The sequence below is a fragment of the Melospiza melodia genome, chromosome 4, assembly GCF_035770615.1.
Source record: "Melospiza melodia melodia isolate bMelMel2 chromosome 4, bMelMel2.pri, whole genome shotgun sequence".
NCBI lineage: Eukaryota > Metazoa > Chordata > Aves > Passeriformes > Passerellidae > Melospiza > Melospiza melodia.
The window spans coordinates 70,435,483-70,448,772 of record NC_086197.1 but is presented as its reverse complement, the minus strand read 5'-3'; the positions used below and the strand labels follow the sequence as shown (position 1 = coordinate 70,448,772).

Below are 13,290 nucleotides of genomic sequence, written 5' to 3'. Positions count from 1 at the left end.
AGAATTATTTTAACTGAGATATACTTTTTATTACACCTTTGCTACTGTTATACCACTAAATAATTTTTCTTTAACATTTGAGGAGACACTCACTCATTTTAAATTTCAAAGTACCTCAAATCTGCTATAATTACTTTCGTTTACACTTTGACACTTAGTCAACTCTTACAAGAATAATTTGTACAAAGAATTTTTTTTAGTAGGTTTCTGAGTAGCTGTCCAGTTACACTTGAATTGTTCAGTTACACCAATCATGTCTGGATAAAACACTGTAGTTCAGTTACACCAATCATGTCTGGATAAAACACTGTGTGAGAATCTTGATACAGATACATATCAAGCAATGAGAGTGTGTAAAAGGAAACTGTGGTATAAGAATCCCACTGAGACTAAAATCTGTACCAGATACCATGGCGTGCAATACCTAAGAGAGCAAAGATCTTATTTTCCATGAGTGGAGACTGAAATCCCCATTTCAATTACAGCAACCATTTGCACAAGGTACTAAATGCAGCTGCCTTTGCTTTGTACTATAATACTGAGAAGATACTTGGTTTGCTTTCAAAATCAGTTAGGAGGGGGAAAGAAAAAGGAAACAAGCCTTCTAGTGAAATTCTAAACAGCACTTCAACAGCTGCACTTAATTTCAAATAATAAAGTGTGGCAGGTTGTGCCTTTTTGCTGTGAGAAGCTCTTTACAAAAAGAGCTGAAGAGAACTGAATCTCCACTTTGTGCTTTTGTGTAACACTGTAATATAAACACCAGCAGTAATAGTAGTTATAACTGTCTTACTTCCTTTGCCCTACAGTGCATAACAGAACTCACTTTATTATCTCCAGGTAGAAATTCTGCTCTTATGGAATCCACAGTGGGGAAGACACAAGACTATAAATACATGTAGGTTCAGAAAATTATGGCAAGTCCATTATTCCATTGGGCTGATCAGACATGGCATCCATAAGATATCCAGCACAGTGCGTAAAGTACTACTTACCTTGTCAAAAGTCAAATTTTTAAATTTATGGACAAAGCACACATTACACCACTTTGTTGGAGAACTGAAGCCTAGGGATCCATGCTTTGCTAACCATGATTCCAATTTTAAAAGCAGAGAAAATCCCAATACTCTGGTAAGAAACAGATCAACTTTATATGGCTGCACCTGAGGGCCAATTGTCTTTTCACTGAACTGAAGACCTAATTTTGCAGTGCAAGCAATATAGCCAGTGAGAAAATTCAACACTTTACATAATTCTTTTTAGGTGACATTTTCTGATTATCATTAGCATAAACCAGACATGTTCAGAAAAAACATTTCACTAAAATTGAAATGAAATCCCCTATGCTCTAGAAATTCTGAAAATCCACAGGAATCTGCCATAGTCATTGCTAATACCGGAATTATCTTCGTCCTTGCGGATCTTTAGCTTTACAAGGTCCTCACAGTGCTGGAGGATCTGGACAGCATCTTCCATGGAGCAGTTGTCAAGGCGAATATTATCTATTGCCAGCAACTTATCACCCAGTTCCAGTGTCCCAGTCCTGCAAGCAAGCAAACAAGCTGACATGAAACTCAAGTAACTTTAAAAGGAAGGTATCTGGGAAGGTCTAAATATTATTATAGAAACAAGATGGATTTTTAGGATAATTATTTCTTAATATGCCTTCTATTTTCTAACTTTTCACAGAAGTTTTTATTTAAAAAAGAAGCGCACAGTCTCTTACAAGCTCTCTCTGTTTAATTTGATTTGGCTGGTTACACACATAAACAGATTTTTATTGGGAGCTTTTTTGGGAGTCTTACCTGTGAGCAACACTTCCTTTCTTGATATCAGAAATAACCAGAGGGTCCCCTGGTTTTCTGCTTGATGGAGCTGTAATAAAGAATATATACAGACATTTGGGTTTGTTTCTAGATGCGCAGATGGACTAATTTTGACCATAAATCAGTACTTCCTACACATTCCTTACTTGCGTCGTATTCCTCCCCTACCCCTAAATTATCTGAACTTGAGGTGAAAACTAACACCAGCAGCATACTGGCAAGACTGGATACTCCTCAAACATTAGAAAATCTCAGAATTGCAGTGAGTGGTACAAAGGGAACTTAGCCTGATATGTCTGAATTCTGGGTTAGACCAGGACTGAGCCATGTGAAGACACCACAGTACAGCTCCAGTGATCTATCATAAAATTCTGCACAGCTGTAACACATAAGAAAGACTTTCTGTCATTATAATCTTTCAGTGCAACTACTAATGGTGATTTTTTGGCAGAATAAATCCTGTAATACCATATCCCTGTCCAACAGAGCTGCTCTGGCAAAATATCTAGAGTGGGCTAGTCCACATTCTTTCCATCCACTTGTGTCCCATCCAGTGCTTAGGGCAGAGGTATGAAGGTAAGGTGTCCTGGCTGAGAAGGAGGAATCCACTCCAATAAAGCTGATGCTGTGGACAGTGGCCACACACCCCACTGGGCTGATACACTATTAGCAGGTTTGCACAGGTGTAGCTCACAGCACACCAATGTTTGCTTCACTGTAACTCACTGCTTCCTCTGAAGCAACCTGTGCCTCTTTTGGTGAGAGTAACCTTGCCCCCCTGTACTGCTGCCGGACCATAAGAATTGTGGACTTTTCCTAACTTTGTACTGGGGATGCCTACTACAAACTGCAATTCCAGGCAGTTTAGTAAAACTCCCACCACTCTCCTTGCACACTTATCTCTTTTTGGAAGAATCTGACATTAATGCTCAATTTTTCTATCTGTCTCTCATGGTTAAAAACATGCTCTGCTCTTCAGCGCCAGGCATTGCGATTCTTTACCAACTTGTGTAAAAGTATTTGACAAGTTTCCCTTGGCCAGGAAATTTACTCTGCAATTTTGCTTGACCTTCAGCTGCCTAGGAAGCAGTTAAATACACCAGAGGAAGTCAACAGTGATCACTATCTATTTCCAGAGGACTGTTACTTGAAGTGGCTTCGCTGAGTGCATTGTTTTGGAGGGTTCATCCATTTGCTGACAGAAGACTGCACTGTAGATCTGATATGGCAAGCAGTCACCTTAGAATTTGAGGGTGAGGAAGACACATTGTTAGACATCTGTGTGGCACATGCTGTCTCCCTCTGGGAAGAACACCTACAGCTGCTCTGCCCAGGAGGTGCTCCATGTGGTGAACACAGACAGACTTTTGGGACTGCTAACAAAGAGTGTGCTGATAATAAAACATTGCCATGTGGTAAAACACTCTCAGCTCTCCTGAAAGCACTAATTAGTTTTGCACATTTAGTATTCTTCAACTGGCCTACACCATTCCTGCTCTGTGAACTGAGTCCCTGCATCCTTTCACAGACGGTACCTTTCCAGCAGGCTCCCAGCCCTGAAATCACCCAAAAAAACCTGCCCTTATTGGAGGATCACCTACAAAATCCTGATGTCAGTTACTTTAGCTGCTCAAGAATCTTCTCTTTGATGCAAAATGACAGATCTTCACCTACAGCAACCACATGGTAAATTAATAATGACATTTCCAACACAATATGCTAACAGGTCTTGTTAACCTTAGCTGCCCTGGCTGAGACAGCCTTTGAATGTCCAAAGGAACTGTTCAAGAACTGCTAAAGAGCCATATTTCAAATGCAATGTGAAAGTCCAGAAGATAGACATACAAGGACTCTGAAGAATTTTTAGAAATTTTTCTAAACCAGCATGCTTTCAGGAAATGTTTATGTTGCAATTTAGAGAACAGTAATTAACTTTTTGCAAGGTATGTTCTTTTCATAGCTTGTTTCTCATACTTTCATGTCATGGGTCAAATACATTAAAACTCCATCATTTAATTGAATCCTTTGAATTTGTTTTACCAATTAGTATCTCGTTAATATTTTAGAGTATCACTTTGGTGATTTTTTAATTCCATGTTTTTGCCCTCTGGGTTGCCTTACTCTGAGGTTATAGGCTATCCATCACAGACTAGGGTTTGAGTTTTGAAATACTTTTCATGAAAGGGTCTTACAAAATTACCAGAACTAAGAAAACAGTCCATTATTGTTGCAAAAAGAAGAGAGGAGGAACCAAAATGAGGGAAAGAGCACAGCTCAAAGAGCAGAACCACAAAGTACGTGTGGATGCAAAGATTATGATGCTGCACACAAAGTTATCACCGTTTCAAACTGAGGAAGTGTGAACCAGCAGCATTTTAAGAGTTCTCCTGGGCTATTATTTGGTCTGGAGAATGAAAGCCTTTTTGTAGGCACCAAACAGCTCTGTGTGGAATGAATCCCCCCACAATGAGAAGCAGTACACCACACTTCATTTTGTTATTTTTCAGTGCTCATGGCATACTTCCTACAAATTATTCAAGTTGTGTTGCAGAGATAAAATCACGAATTCCCTCCCAAAATTTTGGACCTTTTTGCACATTACCACAGGCTAAGATTGTCTCCCAAACACTGGTGAACAAATGCTGTCTCCAGCAAGAAGATTGAGTACTACCCTGATTTTACAGATAAGCAAAGGAAACATAGGAAAATTTTGGTCAAAGTATGACAGTTTTCAGTGAGCAATTTGAGATATCCATGCCTTTATATCTTACAGTAGTTTGTAGAATATACCAGCTTCTATGTCTGAAATACAACTACTGGCATTTTCAGCAACAGCTGCAGACAAGTAGCATTTCTGTAAGTGCAACCCCATGCTCTCAATATTTCTGCATAAAATCAAGCATCCACCTGTGGAAAATCTCCACCCCCCACTCCCAGAATGACTTGTCTCAGCACAAGTCTTTTGCAGAGAAGAGAAAAACCACCCTAATTTCTCCAGGGTAGCATCAAACCACCTTGACCATGAGATTGCCTCCTTTGTCTTTCTGCAATCCTCCATCCTGCTCATTATGCAGCCTCCATCCCCTTTGTTATACACCACTGTTTCATCTCTCCCCAGGGAGCAGAGAAACCAGAGATCCAGAGGGAAAGCAGTCTTTGACCAGTTCATATACCCACATCAATTAATGTAAGCTTGAAGTGACACTGTACAGCTTCCAGGCTCCACTTCAGAATTATTTCTGGTTTTAACAGGCTGTTAAAAATAAAGCACCTTACCACTCACCCATGTCCAGCCTTCTTGTTCAAGTCCCAGCTGCCCCTAATCCTGATCACAGTTCAGTCTCTCCCCTCATTTGCTGCCTCTCTGTTACAGCTTTCCACTTGTTTCCTCTCCTCGCCCAATGAAGATCTCATCTCATCTCATCTCATCTTTTTCTTCCCTGTTCCAGCTGTTAGTCTTGTTCAGCTTTGCAGAGACCTTAGAGTCTGTACGAATAACTACAAATGGACTGAGGAGTGCACGAAGTTGTACAGGTACTAAATTTAGTGTTGCAGCTGAATGGCTGCTCTTAAGCAAGTTGTTTGTTGTCTCTAAATTACTCTTTGATCTGGTCTCCATCCCAGGTCTCTCTACCCTATTCTACTACACTTACCCAGCCACTTGAAAGTAAGTTCAATGAAATGTTGTCAGTTACATTTTAAAAAACCCTCAAAAAATGCTCCTTGCTTATTTCATTGCTAACTCAAACAAAACTGCCCACAAAGTGACCTCAACAGATTTTGGGCTGGACATCTCACCCACCACCCAGACAAAACCCACTACTTTCAGCCTGGCTTCAAACTCTGGAGTTTGATCAAGCTCTGAACAAACTGAACAAACAAAGGAAGATGCTCATGTGATGGAAAAATATATTTTATACAAAGTCAATCCATTTATCCACAATACTGGTTTACAGCTACTAGAAATTTTTAAGAATAGTGTGATTAATAAATAGATAAATAAGTTTTTTAAAATTACACTGATGCAGCTCTTTTGTTCCGTAAGTATTGGTTCATGTGGAGCCGCTGAGAAATCTGTTGATATTTTTCTGTCTTGAAAAGAATTACCTGTAATGCTTCAAAATTAAGTAGAGCTTGCCAGATGAAATCCCAAAATACACAGAAGCATGTTTTAGAAAATAAATTCTCATAGTCAACGTTTCTTTAGGTATTTACAAAGCTTGTTTCCAATGAAATACAAAAACAATAAAGCTGACTATGGTATAGCTGCTAGACAAAGTGACTCAGAGAAACTGAAGATAGTTTGTGTGAGATTCTGATATTCTTACCAGCTTTGCAGCCTCTTATTCCTTGAATAGTCCCATTAGCTTCAGAGAGATTATTTATGAAGCAAGGTGCTGCAGTTCATTACCAGTAAGGATATCAGAATCTTACATAAGACAGAAAAAAAGAAAAGGAAAGGAGAAAAAAAAAAAAAGCTGTTAAATACAATTACCAGAATCCACTAGTAAGTCATTTTACTGGACATCATTCAATGTTCTTGACAAAAAAATAATTAGTCTGTGATAAAGTAGCCAGTTGCCTCAAAAACCTTTAAAAAAGGTTTTTGTCTTTGAAAAGAAAATCTATATTCATTACATGGTTTCAAGTCAATGTCAAATAAATTGAACAGCTTTGAGTACTACTAGCACTACTTGTAAATGTTCCTTCTTCTAGGGAATGATTCTGCTACAAAAGCATAATCACATGCACAGGAACACTCCTGTGTTTAATTTGGATGATATAATTTTAAGAACTGAGGCCTTCTATTTGCTCTAATCAGGTAACTGGGTGTGAAACTAGTGATTTGTGAAGCATGAAATATAAGGTCATGTATATTTGCAAAATATGAAAATATGAAATAAGATCTATATTCAGTGTAAGTATTTTTCATTGATAAATTAGACAGATAGTGCAGAGCTGAGGGACAAATGATAGGACTGCAATGTGTGTAGGAAGGCAGCAGTAGGCAAGACCACTATACTGGGAGATAACTGATATGAACTATCCAAAACTCAGAGCCCTGGATTAATATGAACAGTGATGCTCATGAAACTTTCTTCTCTCCTGCTTTTAAGGGGTTATGCCATCTAAGGGGATTTTTAATGTTTTCTGTTACTTTTCCCTTGAATTAATAAATCTGAAACTAAAGAAAGTCTCTTCTCCTATTACAAGTCTTGTTTTTCAAAGCCTATGAATTAGCTTATTTGTCTTTAGTGTTGTGTGTCATCTCAGATATGCCTTCAATAAAGCACCTGGCTGTAACTGTGCAAGCACTCTTGGTGCTCATTACCATGGAAAACAATTCCAAGAAAGAGAAATAAATTCCTCTTCTAGGATCTCTGACTCCTAACAGCTGACCTAGAAGAACTCTTGGACTTAAAAATAGACAAATGCTCACATGCCAGTCCAAAGTGAAGTTGCACTTCCTGTCTGACAAAAATTGTCTGTCTTGTCTGTCAGATTAGGTAATTTCCTGACTTTCTTATACAAATCCCAAACTAAATGGGGGATATGGAAAGTAAGAAAGGTGTTTCTCTGTAATGTTTTAATAGCACTTTCTCATTTACCATTAACTCCATTAACTTGAGAAGGAAGAGGATGAAACAGGTCTGTAGGCCTTTTAAGAGATCAAGCCCACAAGTGAATGAATCTGATCACCTCCATCCCCCCATCCATACCAACTCTGCCAAGTTTCCTTTAGTATTTGTTCCTTAAAAGAAATCATATAGCTTTCTGAAAATATCAGTAATCAATGGCATGCTAATGTGCCCTGACAGAAATTTGACAAAATGAATATAAAATGTTTGTATTCCTCAAATCATATTGCCTTATTTAGCAGTTAATTAGGTAAAACAGAGCAAAACACTGAAAAGCAAGCATGACATGCAACAATTCAAGACTTCTACCAGTTATTAATAGAAACCCTTTAAAACAATGTAAATAATTTATCCTAGATAAATTTTATATGAATTAAATACTACTAATGAGATTATTATATAGAAGAGATAATTTAATTTAAATACGTTAAAGATACTGCAGTATATTCACAAAAGCAGAGAGCTAAGACCAACCACATGTTATTCTGATTATATAAAGCACTAATTTTATAAAGCACTAATTTTTTAAAATTAAATTCCAGATCAGTAAGGCATGCAAAGTTTGTAAGAACAGTGCTAAAAACTAAATTCCAAGAACATTAGCTTTCCATTAAAAGTTTATTCCTACAGACAAAAAAAAGTAGGTGTCTGCATTCCAAAAAACAACACAAATCAAATTACTACTAAGATCATATTTTTTCAATAACCTTAAAAACCTTTATCAGTCTTAAGAATAACATTTAAATAGAACAGCCTCGCTCCAGGTTTTCTCATTTCTCAATATTTTCATTTGCACAGATACATGTAGACCTATGATTTTGCTTCAAATATCACATCACATCTTACAGAGTCTAACAGTATCACACTCATTCAAGTGTGCAACACAAACAAACAGGCCTGCAGTGTCTCTCATTTGTTCCTGAGATGTAATCCTAAGCACTGAGATCCCTGCTGTACTTTTGATTAACCATATTCCACTGTGCTGGTAAAAGCTTTGAGAATACAAGACAAAGCACAGTCTTGCCCCAAGACACATGAAAAACTCCAAAGGAAGACTAATAGCCTAAGAAAGGCCACAGCCATAAAAGAATGTTAATTCTAATGACACCAGATTCTGCAGTGTCAAGTCCATTAACTTTGATATGGATTGTTTTTCCTTCCCTCAAGAGCTGAATTCAGTATGCTGGAGTTCACCTGGTCAAAATCCAGTTCTAACACATTGTTTCACTCTCTCCTCACAAAATAAATATAGGAACACTTTTAATTTCAAACCACAGCAACAAATACTTCTTGAGAAACAGATTGATGCCAGCTCTTGTGGCTTTCTTCAGCAATCTCTGCAATCCTCAGTGAAAGGAGATTTTGCTGTGAGCTGCACATTCAGGACTGGCCAAACGTTCTAGAGACTGAGGATGTACCTGGGTTCTGAAGCAGAAAATAACCCTAGGTATGTGGGTCCTCATATCCGTGAGACCCTTCAGAGGGGTTCTGTTCAGGAGCCTGTCAGGGACCATGACAGACTCTGCTATAAACTTCCCAGCTATGGAAATACTTTTGCATGGACCTAATTCTGATTTTCTTTTTAATAAGTAACTTTAATTGGAGTTACATATTCACTATGCATGTGAAGGAGTAAGTCAAACATTAGACTTGGCAAACTTCTGGCTTTGTTAACTACTTGAAGGGGAGTATAAACATATTACAGAACAGTATTTCAAAAGAGAAAAAGAGTAAAAGAAGGTAGAAAAAGGAAAAAAAAATTGTACCAAAAGAAATGCTAGTCTGTAGCTACAAGATCTACTATCTGCAGATTACCCCATAAATGTGGTCAGAAAAATAAACCCTTGTACTTACAACTTATGGTGATGCCAAGTTCCACATTATGCTTCTTTGGTAGTTTCACATGAAATGTTCCACTGCTTGGTATAACTGATTCTATTAAAAACATTTAAATTGTTAGATAATTTATAAGGCACAGCAATTCCACGAGCATGGAACTATGCATGTAAGTTGATGAAATCACACCAGAGTCACAAGGCAGCGATGAAACACGGGTGCTAAAATGAAGGAGATATGATTTATAACTCTACCGGTAATTTCACGGTTACTCAATTTTTTTTAGGGTTTAACTGAATTTGTGGAGATTGCATGGGCCAGCAGCCAGCTGAGACTGCAGGTTTTAGCTCATATGCAAGTTCTGTGAGCACATGGGAAAATTTCACTGCTGGCAGACAGCTTTTAATTAAAAGGACAGGAGATTGGGTCATGAGGATTTCTGACCTTTGCTGCTGCAGGACTAGCACTTATTTTTAACTGCCCACTAAGGTAACTGCCATGGGTGTAACATCTAGTGGGAAGGAAACAAACCCAGTGGTGCACACACATAATGTGTACTTGATATACACAATTTGTGATTTCATGGGTATATTCTGTGTGCTTAAACACATTACAGAATAAAGGAATGCCATTAGTAATAATACCAGAAAAATTAACAATGATTCTTCTGACCTTTATAAATTAATTTTCTGTTATTTTAATACTGTAAGTGAAACACCTCAAGAGATTTTTTTGTTTATCCACCCTTTTTAATAATTTTCTGTCTTGTGAAACATTTCATTATTTGGCCTGTAATTTGTCTCTGTTTAGCAGAACATTTCTATCTCAGGCCAGAAAAATGCCTGGAAATAAGTCAGAGAAGAGACAATCACCAGATCTTACTACAGGACCTGTCATTTCTATTTGCTTTCAGAAGTAGACTGCAGGGCTGTGTGAAATGAGAAGGCTGTACAAGAAACCACGTTTCAAATAAGTCACTTGAAAACTGAATGGTGTAGATGTGAGAAGAAAACCTCCACCTCAGATTCCTAACACTTGCAATGTACTTGGGATTTATTTCTTCATTTTTCTTGCAAGACAGAATAACAGGACATTCATACCTGCAACATCAAATTCTATTTCCAAAGTGACCTTGTTGGTGATGGAGGAGTCTCTGAGCAGTTGATTGGCCTCATCAAATGTGCTGTCTTCTGTTGGGACACCATTTATTGACACTATTCTGTCTCCTATTTGCAGCACCCCACACCTTGGTACAAAACGATACAAAACAATCATCAGATGTGCATGTTACCAGAACCAGCAGTATCACAGAATCACAGAATCATTTAGGTGGGAAAATGCTTTAACATCACTGAGCCCTGCCATTAACCCTGCACTGACAAGCCCACCCTTTCATTGTTGATTTGCCATGTTTACATGTCTTTTAAATACCATCAGGAATTGAGTCTGAACTTCTTCCCTGGGCAGTCTGTTCCAGTCCTTGACAACCTTTTTCACTGAAGAAATATTTCCTAATATTCAATCTAAACCCACCCTGGCACAACTTGAGGCCATTTCCTCTTATCCTGTTGTGTGTTATCTGGGAGAAGAGACCAATCCCCACCTGGCTACACCCTGTTCTCAGACAGTTGTGGGGAGCTATAAGGCTGCCCTGGAGCCTCCTTTCCTCCAGATTAAACACCCCCAGCTCCCTCAGCTGCTCCTTGTTAGAGTTCTTCAGCCCCTTCACTGGCTCCATTGCCCTTCTCTGGGCACACTCCAGCACCTCAATGTCTTTCATATAAAGAGGGGCCCAAGAATGAACACAGCACCTGAGGTGTGCCCTCACCAGTGCCAAGCACGGGGACATGATCACTGCCCTGGTTTGGCTGGCCACACAGTTTCTGATATGACCCACCTGATCAAACACCTTAACCGGACCTTGAAGGACAATTATGGCACAGCATCTCACCAAGCTACCTAGGCACAGAAGCTGCTGCCCCTTTGCACCACGACACTATCTAGCACTCCCAGTATGGGTCATGCCCTCTAGGTGCTGGGACCCAGGAAGAGGGGTCTTCATGCTTCCACCCCACCCATGGACATCATCTGTGCCTCTGACCCTGGGCTGCAGGTGAAATGGCAGCTGGTGCTTGTCTGTGCAGCTGCTATCATTCCCATGACACGATTAAATACATTTTTAAGCATAAAAATGTAATTGAAATAATTAGTAAGTCAAAATTCTGGTACTCCCTAAGATTTGATTCTGTACCAAAACTGAAAAGAGCTGGCTATAGCTTTCCCCCGGCACACTCAATTATCACTATTTTGACTTCACTGGTTTTTCTGATTTTTTTTCTTTTTTTTGGTTTTGTTTTGCATGAATATAGCTTCCAGTCTCCTTCTGGAGGACTCTGTATGGTCAGAACACCGGTGCTTGTCATTCTTTTATAGCTGACCAAGTGCATGAACCACCATTGTCAGAACAGAAAGCGTATTACTTGCCCCACTCCACTGAGCAAGGCCCTGCAATTTGTCACAACATGGAAGACAGCAAGAAGCCCAAAGCCCCCGAGAACGGCCATGGAAGGCACTCAGCAGTCAGTCCAAGAGCTCACCTTTCCGCCGGACTGTCAGCCTCAATGTAGGAAATGAGGGGTGGAGAGGACAAGGTCTCGGTAGCAAACACGCTACCCTGGAGCTGTATCCCAAACCCCACTATGGGGTCAGCTGTCAGCACCACTTCTGTGGTTTCTGTGTGGACCACCTGCCCAGCCAAACCAACAGTGCTAGAGGCTAAAGACACTATAAAACAGAGCAGACCAGGAGGAAAGACATTCATATACAGCAGAAGTTTCATTGCTTTTTGAGAAAATTGTTCTTTACAATAAATCTAGTCAATGAAATGTCTCTTTAAAAGTCAATTTAGGCTAGAGTTTATAAATTATGTATAAACAGTTATGGCATATAAGATAATAGAAAACATCTGGTTGTATGCTGGAATGCAAAAAGATAATTCTTGTTCTGAGTAAAATAAATGTGTTTGATATCCCCACTCCAAAAATCTCAGGACATCCTTGAATTCTGTTTGCATTAGGTTGGAGGCATGGATAAGCAGAACTTCAACAGGAACTAAGGCAATTGGAGGCACAAGCCCAGCTGTTATTCAGGCAGATTCCTCTTTTGAACATCTCACAGCCATTCACTGTAGTTAGCAACAAAGCACACGAATCAGGCTTGCTTGCAAGAAGTAAGGATGCCTTCTTCTTGTACGTGTTTACCATAAGTCAGCCATTTGTCAGGCTAACTGGGTAATGTATGGCAGTTGAACAAACCACCCTGTTTTGCCAACCAGTGTATCTCAAGGGATTGTGAGAAAAAAGGTTCTGTGGGGTCTCTCAAAGCCACTGGGACCCTTCTATGAGAAACTCAGGCTTTACTCACACCTTTTCTGAAAGGCTGCAGAACAGATCAAGACAAAAACTACCTGTAAAAGGAAGGACTGCATCTTTGCCCCCCTGACCTCTGTCTAAATGTCTATTGTATTATGGTTTGAATTCCCCCAGTGACAAACTATTGCCTTTCATGTCATACACATGTCTGCTAAGGATTAGGTAAAATTTCGTAGTTTATTTGAGGGAGAGGTTACTTGTGCATTTTTTTTTTCTTTGACGCGGGGAAAAAAAATGTTGACATTATAGACAGTATTAGTGCAACTGTAAAAAGATGTCAGAGGTTATATAAGTATTTTCCCACACTATGGGGCTGCAAGCATCGGCATTTTGCTCTATATCAGTTAGTATAAATCTGATTGATGTGTCACAGCTGCCAATGACAGATCTTTGCAAAATTTTTCACTTGCCAAAAAGCTCACAATTTTTTGTTTTCTCCCAGCAAAGCCCCTTCCCACACTAAAACTGTCTCTTCCAAGTAACTGTGAATTCTTCCTCACATCTTGTTTTAAGTTTTCTTTCTAAGAATTCTAAGAATCATTTTAAAGAATAATTTCA

General features: G+C 39.1%; 1 protein-coding gene across 12 annotated transcripts in view; it reads right to left on the bottom strand.

Moving 5' to 3' along the window:
- The window catches only part of GRIP1 (glutamate receptor interacting protein 1), a 309,100-nt gene that overhangs the window by 24,532 nt on the left and 271,278 nt on the right, over nucleotides 1–13,290 (bottom strand). For all 12 annotated transcript variants that reach the window (XM_063155105.1, XM_063155110.1, XM_063155113.1 and 9 more), the window contains 5 exons: nucleotides 11,899–12,085; nucleotides 10,402–10,547; nucleotides 9,320–9,400; nucleotides 1,806–1,875; nucleotides 1,398–1,543 (listed from right to left, as the gene is read on the bottom strand). In XM_063155105.1, the coding sequence (XP_063011175.1) occupies nucleotides 1,398–1,543; nucleotides 1,806–1,875; nucleotides 9,320–9,400; nucleotides 10,402–10,547; nucleotides 11,899–12,085 (630 nt within the window). The remainder of the gene's footprint in view (nucleotides 1–1,397; nucleotides 1,544–1,805; nucleotides 1,876–9,319; nucleotides 9,401–10,401; nucleotides 10,548–11,898; nucleotides 12,086–13,290) is intronic.